The following is a 17,235-nucleotide window of genomic DNA, read 5'->3' as shown; positions in this document are numbered from 1 at the left end:
TCTTTCCGATCATAATTAACTCCGGGAATTTCATCGCCATTTTCCTCTGCTTGTCCTGCTTCGGGCTCGAACTGCTGAGGCCGTATTTCATTTCCAGCTGCCTGAACTTCACCTCTCGCGACTACGTTATCCGACAATTCTCCATGTGATTCAGACCAAAATCCTTCATTTCTCTCACACTCACTGTCGTTCCCAGACAAATCAAAGTCCATGTCATCCATTATTCAAAAACAAATGTTCGATTTTTTTAAAGCAGAAATGAACGAAGCGATTGAGTCAAAAACACGAAGGAGAATTTTTAGGGGTGTTCCCGAAGACGTTTGTTTTTTTTTAATTTACATTTTACAGAATGAGTATTGTGAAAAAACATTGTCAGATCTGAAATCACAATGAAAAACTCGTCTTGGACATATATAAATGAAATTTATGTACTTTTGCATGTCAGGGGACCTTTACAACATCCTGAGATACCTCACTGTTCTCTGTGAGGTCTGCAAGTTCCACCTCTGTGTCCCGCTCGGAGTCGGCCAGTGGAACAATCGAAGTTTCTACATCCGCACACGACTCCGGTACCACCAAGGGGTTTCCAATGTGAGACGTCCCTTGGAGGTCCACCGAGCCTGACACGATCTGGACCTTATTCTGCTCCTTAGCATCTAAGGCATCAACATTTGACCGTTTTTAGCCTTTTTTCCTGGTATCCGTAGCAGATACCTCCATATCGTCCACACTGTCCTGTACAGTGGATGGTAAAGGAGAGGAAGCAACCATTTTCACGTCCTCGTTTTGTGGGGCTGGATTAATTACGTCATGATTACACACCTCTCCAACGCTGGTCGGGGTGGACGAGTCCAATTCGTCGAACACCTCATCCGGTGAGGGGCGAGGCTAGGCTCCCGATTCACCTTCTCCCCATTAGTTTGTGGTGAGGAAGAATCGTTCCTGACGGCACCTTCACTTTTTGCGGTATGACCGCGTTGGCACAAACACTCTTCATGTGCCCGTAAGCTCCACACCCAAAACACATCATGACCTCTGAGGAGGCATGCATTTTCTATTCAAACCCGTCGATTTTTACACCGAGTACAACATTCAGTGTTTTTCCATTTTCAGGTAGCATCATATAAACCACTCTTTTAAAGGACATGACGTGTTTAAATTTATTGCTAACAGGACGCATCGGCACCATTGAGATCCTCGACACAACCTCACTGAACTTGTTGAACTGGTTACACAAGTCCTGGTTCCTTATAAATGGTGGAATATTATTAATGTTAACTTTAACTGTTGGGGCCTGCAAAGCGAACACAGAGAGGTCAGTGTTCGGTTCGATGAACAGGCCATGCTCAACCACCGTGGCAACCATGTGGTCCACCGGCACAAACACGACAAACTTCTTATTCATGCGAGAAGCAGCACAAATATTATGTAAACCAACGATGTTACCAATGGCGGAAAGCACATCGTTAAGTTCCACCTCACTGGGAGGGAAGCAAAAAACAGCGTGTTTCTGAGTTAGTGACTCGAACATCTCGACACGGAAACGTTCACCAGCCATTCTACCTCAAGAAAACAAGTTAGTAAACTTTATCGTGAGAAATAAGGCGTTTTCACAAACACCAAGAAATCAACGATTAAAGTTGAGAATTAACAAAGAACACGGTCGCAGTGAACAAGAACAAAAACCCCTGGCAGCCATGCCAGGCCTTCGGCCAACAATTTTCTCGACATGAGACCGTGGGCTGTCTCTCTTTCTTCTCCAGACAGGAAGGGCAAAAAAACACGGGAAAAGTCCACAAGTAGAAAACGAACACATGGGGAAAGTGGAAACACCAAACAGCACAGCAGAGGAGGGGGACTCATGACACGAAGCAAGGAGCGGCCATGATAGCACACACACACACACACACACACACACACACACACACACACACACACACACACACACACACACACACACACACACACACACACACACACACACACACACACACACACACACACGTACCAACAGCCAGCAGGGGGCGAGAGAGGAGAGAGAGGAGAGATGTCATTTTTCATGCTTTTTTTGAAAATGTCATTGGATACGTGATGTGTGGAAAACAACACTTCACAACATAGAGCATAAACAGCACGGTCTTTATTTTGAACAAATCTGTATTCATCTCTCGAAAAGGTATAAAATTAGTGAACATCTAACTTTGCATTCTTTCGAACCGCTATTTTGCCCCCCAAACAACACCGAATCAGTGGAATTAAATCACGAGATTTCCTGAGAATCAAGATTGGCTGACCCCACCAAACTTTATGCAGTTAATAAGCCAATTCAATCGTTTTTGTTGTGAACCATCATGTGTGTTTTAAGGTCGAATGAACGAATGAAAGATTCTCCACAACTTGTACATTTGAATGGGAGTTCTCCATTGTGAATCATCATGTGTGTTTTAAGGTGACATGAACGAATAAAAGATTGTCCACATATTGTGCATTTGTGTGGGCGTTCTCCATTGTGAATCATCATGTGCCTTTTTAGTTCGGATGAACAAATAAAAGATTTTCCACAGCTTGTGCATTTGAATGGGAATTCACCATTGTGAATCATCACGTGCCTTTTAAGTTCGGAGGAACGAATAAAAGATTTTCCACAACTTGTGCATTTGAATGGATGTTCTCCATTGTGAAGCCTCATGTGTGTTTTAAGCACAGATGAATAAATGAATGATTTCCCACAAATTGTGCATTTGTACGGGCGTTCTCCATTGTGAATCATCATGTGTGTTTTAAGGTGACATGACTGATTAAAAGATTTTCCACAACTTGTGCATTTGTGTGGGCGTTCTCCATTGTGAATCGTCATGTGTGTTTTAAGATTAGATGAATAAATGAATAATTTTCCACAAATTATGCATTTGTGTGGGCATTCTCCATTGTGAATTATCATGTGTATTTTAAGATGAGATGAATAAATGAAGGATTTTCCACAAATTATGCATTTGTATGGGAATTCTCCATTGTGAATCACCATGTGTCTTTTCAGACTAGATGAATAAATGAATGATTTTCCACAAATTATGCATTTGTGTGGGCGTTCTCCATTGTGAATCATCATGTGTGTTTTAAGGTGAGATGAACGAATAAAAGATTTTCCACATATTGTGCATTTGTGTGGGCGTTCCCCATTGTGAATCATCATGTGCCTTTTAAGGTCGGATGAATGAATAAAATATTTTCCACAGCTTGTGCATTTGAATGGGCGCTCACCATTGTGAATCATCACGTGCCTTTTAAGTTCGGATGAATGAAGAAAATATTTTCCACAACTTGTGCATTTGAATGGGCGTTCTCCATTGTGAAGCTTCATGTGTCTTTTAAGATTAGATGAATAAATGAAAGATTTTCCACAAATTGTGCATTTGAATGGACGTTCACCATTGTGAATCATCACGTGTCTTTTTAGTTCGGATGAACAAATAAAAGATTTTCCACAGCTTGTGCATTTGAATGGGAATTCACCATTGTGAATCATCACGTGCCTTTTAAGTTCGGATGAACGAATAAAAGATTTTCCACAACTTGTGCATTTGAATGGGCGTTCGCCATTGTGAATCATCATGTGTGTTTTAAGGTGAGATGAACGAATGAAAGATTTTCCACAAATTGTGCATTTGAATGGGCGTTCACCATTGTGAATCATCACGTGTGTTTTAAGTTGAAATGAACGAATAAAAGATTTTCCACAACTTGTGCATTTGTTCGGGCATTCTCCATTGTGAATCTTCATGTGTCTTTTAAGGTGAGATGAATAAATGAAGGATTTTCCACAAATTGCACATTTGTGTGGGCGTTCTCCAGTGTCACTTATCACATGCGATTTTCGGGTGGACGACTGAATGAACGATTTTCCATAAGTTTGATCAGCTTTCTTTCCTTTGTGAGACAGGTGAAAATTATTCTCTGCAAACATTTCATTATTCGGTTTGTCTTGTTTGTAAAAAGTCCCCTTGCTCGTTTCAGTTGACAGGTCCTGCAGGTGTGTGTCTGAGCTGTTCCGACAAGTTGCTGCAGTCTCTCTTGGAGATTCAATGGATCCACCTGTAAATGTAACATCGCATTACCTGTAAAAAAAAAAAATCAGAATCTGTACAATACTTGTCATATTATTCTGACAAACGTACCCATACATGTACAACTGTATTTGCACAAAAGTAAAAAAAAAAATTATTGATGTAAATGTACATTATTCTGTGTTCAAGTTTGGGTTTTCCCCATGATATTCATAATTTAGGGTAAATTCATCCAATTATCAATGATGAGCCACATGTTTGCTCTTGTAAATTGACAGCTTTTGTAAATGTGGGTGAAACAAACTGCTTTACTTTATTGGACAATTCATTGAAAACAATACCCCAAGTCGTCTTCAAATACAAACGTCAATATTAAAAATTACCCCCGTGTGGGGGTGACGGTCATCTCTGCAATACCACAAGTTCTCAATGTTCAGTTCACGTAACCATGAAACAGTCTAAACTAACCGTTTAGATTGAAATAGTTCACAGAGATACACCAGGATAATACTACTCATGACATAATTAATAAATATGTATTGTTCATTCAGTACCCGGATTAACACATCAGAATCACCAGTTAGTGCAATACGTGGTTTTCCGGTCCGTCCACTCTCTGGGGACATTTCACTTCCGGATGTAGAAAAAAAAACGAAAAAATAGGCTTAGCTCTCGGGGATTATGATAATCCTGTAGATGATTCTTCCCTGATTATAATGCAACTTTCAGAATGATAATTCGTCAAATATTTATAGAGATATTGAGGTTTGAAAAATCGTTAGAGCAGGCAAATTCATTAATTATTAATTCCACAGAAGTTTCGTGACATTGCACAAAGTAACATGTCAGGTATGAAAAAACATTTTGTATGCCCGATTCATTAATTATGGAATGTACTCATTGATATATTAATCAGAAATACCCGAAGCATGAAGCATAATTTATCACTTATCCCCTCATCCGGGATCCGTGGCCTCGCCCCACAGCCTGCAGCCCTATGTCCGCCGGTGATTATGTTAGATATTGGCACGATCGAGAGGAGCCTGCGAATTATCCCTGCTGATGCACTGAATTGATGCAATCGTTCGGCCAGAATATTCATTGTCAAGATGTTGCGTGATTAAATCACCAATGCAGTCACTCAAATTTATACTGCCGACATACTTCTGAACAATCACCTTCGCCCCAGAAACCACAGTCAATCTGAACCACGCTGGCCACTGCTCAGACGCCATGACCGGACAACTGCGCAGTTCTACAACTCAGTTTGGTTGAAGATGACTCGGCATTTTGGCGCGCACGCACGAAATTATATTTTGAAAATAAATGCCGACGTTTATATTTCGGGTTTTGAAACTTTTGCACCTTCGGCGGAAAATGTATAAATATAAAAGGCTAAAAATGTGTTTTATATTTATATTTCATTTCTCCTTCCTTCCTTCTTTGCGAATTGCATCGGCGTTTTTGGCCATCTTCCAGATCACGTGACGATCAAACGGGAAGGAAATTCAAAAATCTGTCCGGTTAGATACAAGATAATATTTTTTACTATCATAATCAATAAACAGTTGCTGAATATCTTGTAGAATGGCAGAAGAGATAGGTTTTGAAAATGGCGATTTTTATAACTTACGTGACCTCGTCCCTGACCTTGAACCCGGACAAAAGTTATATCGTTGTGCAACACTCATGGACCTCTACCCATATACTAAGTTTCATCAAGATCGGAAAGAAAAATTGTTGACGGATGGACATTGGGTCCGGCTTTATGAGGTCATTTCGGCAGAGATGACCTAATAAAAAGACAATGTTAAAGATTGTTGAACAAAAACAAAAAACTGGAACTGTCATGCTATTGACGTTGAATTATCTTACGTACTGTGGGAAACTGAATTGTTCATTGAATTTATTATGAGGTAAAATGCCAATTTAGTTCAGTTCATGCTTTAAGAAAGAATTCAATAAATATATGCTGGGAAAGCTTGCAGGGAGGCATTGTACATATTCCTTCGTCGTCGTAAAGGACCTTGTAAATCCTTAACTCTTGACTCGCTGGCCCAGATGGCCAGGGCAAGAAATCACATCCTCTTTCCTCCCCTCACTGGACAATTTGGTGCAAGCACCAATAAGAGACCTATTCTCATACTGTGTTTGTGATTTTCACTTTATAAAGTTCCATCTGTTAATTTCCTTTGATGTATTAACCACACCTCGGTGAGATCACATATATATATATATGACCAAATACCAAGATTGCAAAAATGAAGTGAAAATATCCTGGAAGTTGAAGAGATCCAAAATTGTTTTCATTTTGTTGCCATTTTTTTCTGTCACCCCCACTCTTCCACGAGACAAGTTCATGTGTAAACATGTAAAATAAAATCAACAAAAAGTGTCCAATTAAAGCCCAATTAGAAGTGACGATCGGTCAAATTTAGGATAACAGGATAAAACAAGGTACATTATTGTTGGCTATTTTATTTCACCAAATGATGAAAGGGACAATGGATGTCTGAGAAGTTTATCTACCATCGTGGTTATTTCTTAAAGCAATGAAATTAAACTTTGCGTTTTTCTTTTTTCTTCACAACAGTGTACATCATCAAAATGTTTGATACAACATGTAGAGGCATTGACAGAAACCTTCATAGAGATGTCTCTTGAAGAAAGAAGCTTTGGAGTCATTGGGCTCTCATGTATACAGACTGACATTATCAGGTCAGGTCAGATTAGATCTGTGACTTGCAAAAGGTATCATGTAAATCTGCACGAACCTGTTCCAGGGTCGGGTTGTCGGCGACGAAACCCTCTCCCCCACCCCAACTAGTGCCCAACTGTGTCTGTGGACGTTCTCCTGCAGTTGGGTAATCTTTATATGAGGAGGTTGGTGGCAGGATTTGCACTCCATTTGCACTCCAAAAACCATTCATTCCACAAAACATACAAAAAGCATTAAAAAAAAATCTGAAAACCCATTCTGTGGGAGTACTTCCTGTGCTGCTGCCATTCACAGAGCAGCTCACCGGATGACAGGATTGAGGCAAAGCCTTCGGGTCCCCCAATCTTTGATGATAGGAGGGAAACCTCGGGGTAACCTTCCCGGGTCAGATTGCGGCCGTGTTTGCCGGGGTGGTACTGAGGTGTCGTCCACCAGACAGAGGTCTCCTTGGGTTAGCGTGTGGCTCTTCGGGTGGGTTCCTGGAATGTCCGATCCCGTAGAGAGGATGATCACCGTTCTCTGTTATCATCTGGGCTCAAGTGTTTGGACATCGGTGTTGCAGCACTCTCTGAGTTTCAGAAACAGGATTGCAGCGAGATCATGGAGAATGGCTACACCTACAATTGGTCTGGTCGCTCTGATGGTTACCATGCCTGAGGAGTTGCTGTGGCTGTGTCCAATAAGCTGACTCCAATGATAATTGAGGTAACACCCGTCAACGAGACGAAGGATTCATCACTCCTTGGGTGTCATTGGCCTGGTCTCTGGATATGCTCTGACTGAGGCGAGTGATCTCACTGTGAAGGATGCATTCTTTGCCATGCTCGAGTATGTGGTTGATAGATTTCTAGTGTTGGGGGATTTCAATGCATTGACGAGAACTGATAGGGATGGTTATGAGACATGTGTTGGTCCCCATGGCTTTGGAATTGTGAAGCAGAATCGCACTAAGTTCCTTGACTTTGAAAAAAGTCATGGACTTAGGGTGGCTGGTTCATAGTTTCAGCGCCCATAGGCTCATCGCTGGAATTGATATTCCAACGCTTGCGGTGTGGCTAAGGAAATAGACCATGTGCTCGTTGATGGTTGCTGGAGGATGATCCATAAATGCAGTGTCTTCAGGAGTGCTCAGTTCCTCAATACTGACCACAGGCTTGTTGTAGCAGCTCTGAAGTTGCAGCTTAAATCCAGGAGAATGGAACCATCCCAGCCTTGGCTCGATGTTGGCAAGCTCAAGGATGAGAAGGTTGCGAACAGGGTAAGTGGGGATTTGGGGGGTCTGCATGCGTTGGCGGATCCTGAAGAGTTGTGGAGTGCCTTCAAGACCACCATCCTTGATGTTGCCGTAAGATGTCTTGGAACTTATCAAAGGGCGAAAAAGAATTTTGTCTCTCAAGGGACACTGGATACCATTGACCAGTCACAGGGCCAGGCTGAATGGCAAAGCTGAGCTGTTCAGGGAGCTAAGGCATAAAACTACACGTGCACGAAGGGTGGACAAGGAGGCCTCTGTGCGAGGAATCGATGAGAAGTTAGAGCACCACCTGTGGTCAAGTGATTCTCATCCTACTTCCAGGGAAATTTGCGCATTGCGTTTCTCCAAGCCCATCCGTCAGTGTACTGCAGTGAGTGCAGAGGGTGGTGGGCTCTTGACAAAGGAGTCTGAAGTGAAGGCCCGCTGGGCCGGTTACTTTCAGCGGCTGTACCAGGCTGATCCACCAACTGTAAAGTTGAATGTCAGGGGTGGAACTATCCCTATTGCTGAAACTCCAGCCAACTGTGGTCCACCTATGTTTGGGGAAACACAGATTGGTGTACCGGTTGAAATGGGAAAAAGCTCCTGGGATCTTGGGTATTGATGCTGAACTTCTCAAGGCTGGTGAAAATGCTGTATCCGTGTCGTTGCATGCAGTTCTCTGCTCTGCCTGGAACACAGGCATCATTCCAACTGACTGGAAGAGGGGCCTTGTCCCTCTCTGGAAAGGGAAGGGTGATCGCCAAGACCGCAACCTCTACCGAGGGGTGACGCTGCTCTCAGTGCTGGACAAGGTCTTTGCCCGGATAATTCTTGATAGGGTTCACCACCATCTGCTTGAGCACCACCATCCAGAGCAGTCTGGTTTTACACCAAAGAGGTCAATGATTGACGGTATCCTTGCTCTTAGGGTCCTCACCAAACGCAGACGAGAGTTTTGGCAGGGGCTGATTGCAACCTATATTGATCTTTGTAAAGCGTTTGATTCAGGGAATCGGGATGACCTCTGGAGGATTCTTGGTCTTCATGGGGTGCCACCAAAACTGATCAATCTGATGTTTGAAAGAAACTCTGGGACTGAGAGTGCTGTGAGACGTGGTGATACCATCTCCGACTTATTTCCGGTTGTTACTGGAGTTCGTCAGGGGGTGTATACTGGCCCCCACAATTTTCAGCACTTGTGTGGACTGGATTCTGGGGAGGATGTCGGAGAGATCAAGTTGCGGTGCATTGTTTGGGAATGTCAAGATCTCTGACATTGATTTCACGGATGATACAGTCATCTTGGTGGAGACACAAGATATCCTTTTGGGGGCATTCGAGGTGCTGAATGGAGACAGAGCCACAGGGATTACGTGTTTCCTGGGTCAAATCTAATATCCAGCTTTTCATTGACATCTTGGATGCTGCTATCTTGTCCAGACCTGATTGTGGTGAGGATGTTGAGATCATGGGGAGATTTATTTTTTCTCTCTCTCTCTTTTTCTCTCTCTCTTTTTCTCTCTCTCTCTTTTTCTCTCTCTCTCTCTCTCTCGTGCAGCTTTATGGCTGCTGGTTGCATCATTGGCTGGGACGCGGCTATGCCGCTGATGCAGCGGCTACGCTGCTGACCCAAACAAGCAAAAACAATGATGAATTCATCAGGAGGAACCTGGATAGGATTCTCATTTCAGCTGCTGCTCCTCTTACCCACAAACCCTTCCAAGCACAGCCAAATGAGCATTATTCAAAAAATAATTAAAAAAAAATTCTCAAAAAACCCCAAAGGAACCCAACTCAAAAAAAATTCAATAATTATGCCAGACCATGTGTCCGATTAAGTTGAAATTTATAATATACATTCCCTATCACAACTACATCAAAATTTTGAAGTTTCGCATCACTTGATATCGTGGTTCCAGAGAAAACATGATTTAATATTTTCCTTAAATCCAACATGGCTGTCAAACCAGGCAACTTTTCAATTATTCCTTAAAAAATTTGTACAAGCATGCCTTGGGGAACATTTGTGTGAAGTTTCCCCTCGATATGTCCAGCCCTTCTGGAGAAGAATTTTACGTTTTAGGGTAAATCCAATATTGTTGCAAAAACCATGTGACCGATGACATCATATTTGTGAAACTTTTGCTCCTCATGGAAAGGTGGTCATTTGTGAAATGCTTCCCCTCGGCCTGTTCAGCTCTCTGAAAGATTTATGAAGGTTTTAAAAACAGTTTTTTTAAAACAATATAGCTGACAAATCACATGACCGATGATGTCATCAAAAAAGTTTGTGTGGACCATTTTATCCCAAGATGACCCTCAAAAATTTTCATCCTGATTGGATGGAGCATTCTCCATATGCAATTATGATGTCATCACGAAGGCACTGATGAAGTCATACTCATTCACCATGAGTCCTTGCGAGGTGTTGTCTCAATTCTTTCCTTGGCGTGGTTTCATTGATGCAGAGGTACAAAGTTTTTCCCTTTTTTCCAATCTAGCTGCCATACCACTTGACTTATGACATCATAATTATCATGAGAATATTCTACCTGAGTACTCACATGTATGGTGAAAATTTAGTCTCGATCCAACAAGTGGTTGCGGAGAAAAATACAAAAGTTCTGCGCGGACAAACAAAATCAGACAGACAGACAGACAGACAGAGAGACAGACACAAATTGCAATATCCTCTCATTTGGCGAGGGTAATAAATATTGCATTAAAGCATCTACTCAAGTTCTTCCACAAAGAGAAAAAAATATAACATTTCCCCATGGGAATAACGTCGCATCAAAGGATTACGATATCAAAGCATTACGGTCAGAAGAAACTGCCTCGATGTTACGAGATGCTTCTGATGCGACCACAACTTCAGTGGGAATTTCACCACCAGCAAAAATAACAACAAACAAAAGAGAGAAGCCAAGAAAAATGTAGAGAACCCAAAATAGAGAAAGTTTTCTCCGAAACCTGCATTGATTGGCAAGTTAACCACAACTGTGAACAAACATGTGACTTGTTTTTTGTCTCAAAAGCCAACCTCGTGGAAAACTTAATGAGAAAGAGGGGCACATTAACAGATTGGCAAATTCAGAGAATGGAAGGAATAAACTAAAGCTTAGACATATGACCATATGATATGGGGAATGGAAAGGATCAAAAGTCAGCAAGTGGAGAAAAGCTCAGGATTGGGTTTGGGTTTGGAAAAATCATCTGTTGAGAAATTGAATTGAAGTACTAAACCTGCAAGATACCCGGGAAGTATGTACACACGTCGTTGGGCTACCTCGACTCCGTTCAAATCTTGACACTAATATGGAATAGGCAAAGCCGAGGAGCGAACATAGAATTCTTCTTACATTCGATGCTGCAATTTCCGGTTACTTCGGCCTGGATTCGGGATCAGCGATCAAATAATGTAAATCACGATTAAAAATTATTTTTTGATGATGCGGGAGATATCTTTATAAAAGTTCCGGAACTAATTAAACAATCACTCCGGGTAATTAAAATACTAAATAAAACACTTCCTGTCATGAAAAAAATCACTTTCAGATGAATAAAATTAACTTTGGGGAAAAAATAATTGAATTAATAAACAATTCCGGTCATGATCTCCCGGTGCGCATAATTCCCCATGACAAAAACCGGAAGCAAAAGGGTCACAGCCGACACACGGATTCCAAATTGCCAAGGTATTGTGTTGTTGTTGTTGTTGTTGTTGTTGTTGTTCCCTAAACTCTCATGTGCACGCATTGAGTATGAAGCTCACGATGTTCGCTTTTAACTGTCATCCTGGTTTTTCACATGCAGTGAATTCATCTGTGCATCCTTTGCTGCCCATTGGATGAATATAAACTGTGTCCCATCTGACAGCAGTGGTCAGGCTGAATGTTGTTTTTTTGCTCCAACAGGCCACCTAAAGAGATATTTTGGTGGCCCGCATAATATTTGATGAGTGAATAAATTCACAAAGATCAGTATACATGTTTAAATTACTATTTCTCATGACATATCGATCAAATTTCAGTGGTTTTCACACCAGCAACCTCATAAGTCGTAATCACAGAACACCACCGTCTGCTATTTAATAATCTACCCACTAACTCACAGCAACATAACTTGGACGGCAGTTTCTTGCTATCGCATGAGCATTTTTGAATCGATGCTTCAGTTTTTGCACTGTTTGTTCATTCATTCATTTTCGTTGTCATTTTTCCTGCTTCCGATGTTCCAGGTTCTGCCTCTCCAGTTTTCTTCTTTGCCATTGCGTGCTGGTGATTTTCAATTTCCTGGTGTTTTTGTACATTACACTTCTTGAAGTTGGTGCAACCGGGGTGAAACACATTTTGCTTCCTTCCTGACTCTGATCCTCCCAAATCCTCCCTGCACACATTGAAGAACATCACGTCCCAATCTTCCTCAACCAAGACACAGAAATTCTCGCTCTCTCCCAATCCGGTCGACACTTCCTCATCCATTTCTCAAGTTCATATTCTTGTTTGACCCGTTTCCTGTTTTCTGCTCGTTTCTTTTTAAGATTTGATACATTTTGTACACAACACCATATGATGGAAACCTCAGTACACTTCTTGTCTGAAATGGAGTCTCAGAAATGTGATCAAATGGGTCATTCCAGCCCTCCTAAAATTAGACAGCGAAGAAGAAGTCGCATTTCTGACACGACATCCATGGGTTCACATAACTGGTACACAGGTGCTCATGCATGGTGAAAAAAAAGACAACACAAAACTAAATTTGTACTTCAAAAATGCGGACAGTTCAAAAGTGTACTCCGACGACAACAGAGGCTTGTGATGGAAGGTTTTCTCAACTCGTGTTGGTCAGTAATGCTCTCCATGATGATTATGCAAACTGATGACACTGGGATTTCAAAATTTAAGTGCACAAAATCAAGTTTATAAATTATGACATCATAACTTGAGATTTAACAAAAATAGATCCAGTAACAAATGAGCAAAGAGGAGGAAGAGGTGGTTTTCTCAGCTAGTTTTTTCGTTCATCCAAAACCATTTCTGCAGATCCTCAGTGGAGAATCAAATTTTTAAAAATTGGATGAATAGCTGTTCATTGCACAGTTGCACCACATGCGGCCAACAATGTGATGCGTGCACGCTGCAAGCGCGGCCTTGCTTCGATATCAAAGTTCCATTGTGTAATGTTGGAGAAAGCCAGTGCATGGCCGAAGAGCGGGAAATGCACCACACCTCTCATAAGTAAGCATTGCATATCTTGAAGATTTTGATACAAGTGGCCATGTGGGCCACCAAGGCTGGAGGTTTTAGTGGCCCGACGAAGCTTTTGGTGGACATTGGCACCAGGGCCAACACTTATTTCAAACCCTGGCTAACATTAGTTGATGGACATTTATGATCCCATGGTGTCTTTCACAAAGAGTCAGTGAGTTTATCCCAAAATCATAAGCAATTTTTTTGAATCCTAATGAAACCTGCAACAGGAACAAACCCAGACTTTCAACAATGTTGCAAACCAAGAGCCAAGTGTTGCACACGTAATGAAAATTGAAGTTCCCGAGTTCCTCCAAAGAACCAGCGTTCCATCTACGCTGTTGTTGACGATTCACCAATAAGTAATGAAACCAGTCCAGTGGCTGAGATGAGGTTGGAGCATTGGAGTTTTCATACTTCTGCTCCCTCAAAATGGCTGTAGCTGTTGAAGAGTTCAGGTAGAGCTAGAAATAGCAAAGGACGTATCTTGTGTGGCATATCTTGGTTGATTTATTCGGCTTTCTTTGACTAGAATAGCCGAGTGTTGACCAACTATCTCATCCGAGTTGCAGCTGGGAATGATTGCAAAGTGTGAGCCAATTGGGTGTTTCCTCCAATGACAGGTGAGAGATGTGATTTGGGCTTTTAACACAAGTGAATTGTAATGGCCTCGGACTCCCAAACAACAGCATGAGAGCACCGGAGAGCAATTGTCTCCCAAGACACTGAGCAGAGGTGAATGTGCATGCCTGAATAATCGACCGTCATGCAACGGTTTTTCTAATTCCACACCATGTGGCCGTTTCATCGTGTGCAGTTGTCCTCACGAGAGAAATTGTCTTTCACTGGAGGATCGACCCATGGCTCAAAATAGAGTAACTCGTTTAAAAGTTCAGATTCAGACTGGGTCACTCGAACCTGAACACGCTGCTTCTGCTCTCCCAACTCAGGCTCCATCCATTGGGACCTTACTCTGTCCAGAGCGTTGGTGCTGCTGAAGAAGTCTTCTTGGATATTGGGCACAACCGTGGACAGGTCGCCACTCCGACGAAGGACACCAGAAAGCTGGTCCTCATTTTGCCGACTTTAGATGGATGACAGGCTGTCAACCCCACCTGGTATCAATTCAACAGCTAAGCAGGACATGAACGCAGGACCCAAGGATCCAAAGCCTCCCACTCCAGCCATGAAGCGAACACAAGGCAATAACTCAGAATGGAGGTCCTCAATGTCACACAATTGATCATGGCCATCTCTCCAGACATATCTCGAGCTTCATTCCCAGCCTGGCACACCACATTGCTCTTCAAACTCTCTGCCTATGGAATCCAAGGCCACCTCCACACAGGGCTTAATGACCTCCTCTGCTCTCGTAGCAAACACGTGCCTCCCGACAGAATCCTTTACCTCCTCTCTCTGTCAAGGCTGGAGTGCCCCAAGGCAGTGTGTTGGGCCCCGTCCTATTCTTCACCAACATTCTCTCTGACTCTCCAGAAAATCCTCATTATCTGTTTGCTGATGTCTTCACCCTCTACCGTGGCATCTTTCAGAGAGAAAAGTAGGAGCCTCTTCCCTCTCTTCAGACATTGATCGACTCACAAGCTGATAAAAGATGTGGAACATGTCCTTCAATTCTGGCAAATCTCATTTGGAAAAAGGGATTGCATTCCAAAACAATCTCTTTTTCCAGTCATTCTGATTTTTTTCCCTTTTCCCTCATCTCTACATTTGTTAGTTGGTTGTTTTGTTACTTTTCTGTTTCATCCCGGCTTTCAACTTCCTCTTCTTCTGGTGTTTCATTCAACTTGTGTGCATCTTGTTCACACCGATGTGTCCTTATACGATGTGTCCCTTTGCATCAACTCTTCGTATTTCACGAGCCTCTATCATGTGTGTACAAAAATAAAAGAACATTTTAAACTAAACAAACACAGATCCCATCAGAAGTGAAGATCATATCACTCACCATTCAGCTGGTCACTTTGCTCCTCTTCCACACCAAAGGAGTACTCATCTTCAATTTTTATCTGTAGAATGTCAGGAAATCCTTCCAGCTCTTCAACCTTCATTTCACACCCGAACACAGTCGGCTGTTCCGATTCCGGCTGCACACGACAGGAATCCTTCCATCAGCCAACGAGAGAGTACAGTACACGGTGGGTGAACCTCTAAAGAGGTAGTAAACATACCACTCCTCCTGATGATTGCTCCACCATGAGTACCTTGATCCCACACAGTACCTACATGTGAACTACCTCTGTACTTGAGACCTTATCCTTTGTCTGAATCAGTTACGGCATCTCACACAAACGTGCACCTTTTGACACCGCCCCCCCCCCAAATAAATTGTACATGTTGCAGGTTCTTCAGCCAATACTGTCATTGTATTCCATGTTGATGTAAATTTTGATTTGGCTCCATATAAAACGTACAAATCTTTTGATATTGATATAAAATCTGAGCCTGTTCAGCAGTTTTGGAACTGGATGGTGTCCATAGAATACTTACCCAGCACAGTTAACGGTTTTGGAGATATAGAGGTGCAACGTTTTTCCAAGACGACACCTGTACCACATGACCTATGACATCATGATTATCATGTAAATATTTTACAGGAGGAGGCACTCCTGTGGTGAAAATTTTGTGTCCATCAGACCAACAGTTGCTGAGAAAACAAATTCATAATTATTGAATAAGTGTTGTACTTGTCAAATTATGATGTCATGATGAAGGGGGGTGAGTGTGGGGGTGGGGTGGGGTGGGGTGGGGTGGGGATGGCGGTGGGGATGGGGGTGGGGATGGGGGTGGGGATGAGGGTGAGAGGTTTAACAAAGTAGATCCACCCTTTACCTTCTCACACGATTCGTCCTCCTGACGAGTTTGGTTAAGATTTGATAATTAACTTCCGAACACATCGACCGCAGACACACAGACACACATAAACACTAAATTACGTAGTTTAAATGACGACACGACAGAGAGTCCACTGTTCCACCATTGTGTTGCATGAGGTCGACAAATGAATAAAGCCGCCATTGGTCACGTGATGATCCGAAAAACATGAACATCGCGGGTCACGTTTCGTGGTTACACTGATCACCGGTATCGAGTTCAGAAACATGTTATAATCACTAATTTATTGCTACTCACGAGGTTTAAGAACAACAAATCTTCACCACACTTTCTCCCCTCACAACTCGCTTCAAGAAATGCTTCTTTCCCTGTTTGTGTCTCAAGAACACGAATCGACGCTTGACAAACACACAACACTTCTTCTTCTTCTTCTTCTCTTTCCAGTATTACGTGACATCTCTCCAATCCCTCCCGATTATTATCTCATCCCCACTAACCTGAATTACCAGAGCATTTCTTACAGTTTAGAATCTTCTTAAAAATCATTCCCCACAAAAATATCTAACGGTGAAAAACCAAGGAAAAAGAAGGTTCCACAAGCCAAGCTGGAAGATACACCCCCGGTGGGATTTTGAGAGTTTCACGACACAGACGATCGGCCATGGGCTTGATAGGGCCACCGTGCACCCCCTCCCCTCCGAACAAAACTATGGTTTTTTGAAATGTCTGGATATGCTGAATACGAATTTGAATGTTAACATTGAAAATATTGGGATGCACTACCTGTTTCAGCCTCATGAGAAGGGGAACCCTCAAAAATGAATTTTCGTCATTTGTGCCAAAAGCGATTTCCACACCCAATCAGAATGGCTTCTCGACGACTCATTACACTGTCAGACAACACATATTATGGCTTATATGAAACATGATCTCATGTTGGTTCCATGTATGTGTCAAAAATTAATATATCCAAGAGCTTATATAACATGTTGAGTACATGTACTGACTGTATCGTATTATTAACCGTACATTACTGTGTTGTAGAAGTTTCAATAAAGCTTATTTTTAAGACATTTTTTTTCTTCTGCCAAATAATCCAGAATAAGAATC

The 17,235-nt window shown here is 42.2% G+C and overlaps 1 protein-coding gene across 4 annotated transcripts; it reads right to left on the bottom strand.

Annotated features, from left to right (window-relative positions):
• Window positions 1-2,118: 2,118 nt before the first annotated feature.
• LOC147009375 (uncharacterized) lies at window positions 2,119-16,684 on the bottom strand. Of its 4 annotated transcripts, XM_085861886.1 has the most exons (4): window positions 16,123-16,385; window positions 15,781-15,937; window positions 15,239-15,377; window positions 2,119-4,092 (listed from the first exon to the last, which is right to left on the bottom strand). In XM_085861886.1, exons 3-4 carry the CDS (start codon window positions 15,339-15,341, stop codon window positions 2,327-2,329), a joined length of 1,869 nt encoding a protein of 622 aa, XP_085718012.1. In that variant the 5' UTR covers window positions 15,342-15,377; window positions 15,781-15,937; window positions 16,123-16,385; the 3' UTR covers window positions 2,119-2,326. The 4 variants fall into 4 exon arrangements, with proteins under 4 accessions (XP_085718012.1, XP_085718011.1, XP_085718010.1 ...); XM_085861885.1 differs by lacking the exons at window positions 15,781-15,937; window positions 16,123-16,385 and adding an exon at window positions 16,423-16,684; XM_085861884.1 differs by lacking the exons at window positions 15,781-15,937; window positions 16,123-16,385 and adding an exon at window positions 15,462-15,536.
• Between the last annotated feature and the right edge of the window lie 551 nt (window positions 16,685-17,235).

The sequence above is a fragment of the Eptatretus burgeri genome, chromosome 17, assembly GCF_056783735.1.
Source record: "Eptatretus burgeri isolate ZD-2024b chromosome 17, Ebu_testis_v1, whole genome shotgun sequence".
NCBI lineage: Eukaryota > Metazoa > Chordata > Myxini > Myxiniformes > Myxinidae > Eptatretus > Eptatretus burgeri.
Note: the sequence above shows the minus strand (reverse complement) of the source record. Positions and strands in the feature narration are given on the sequence as shown.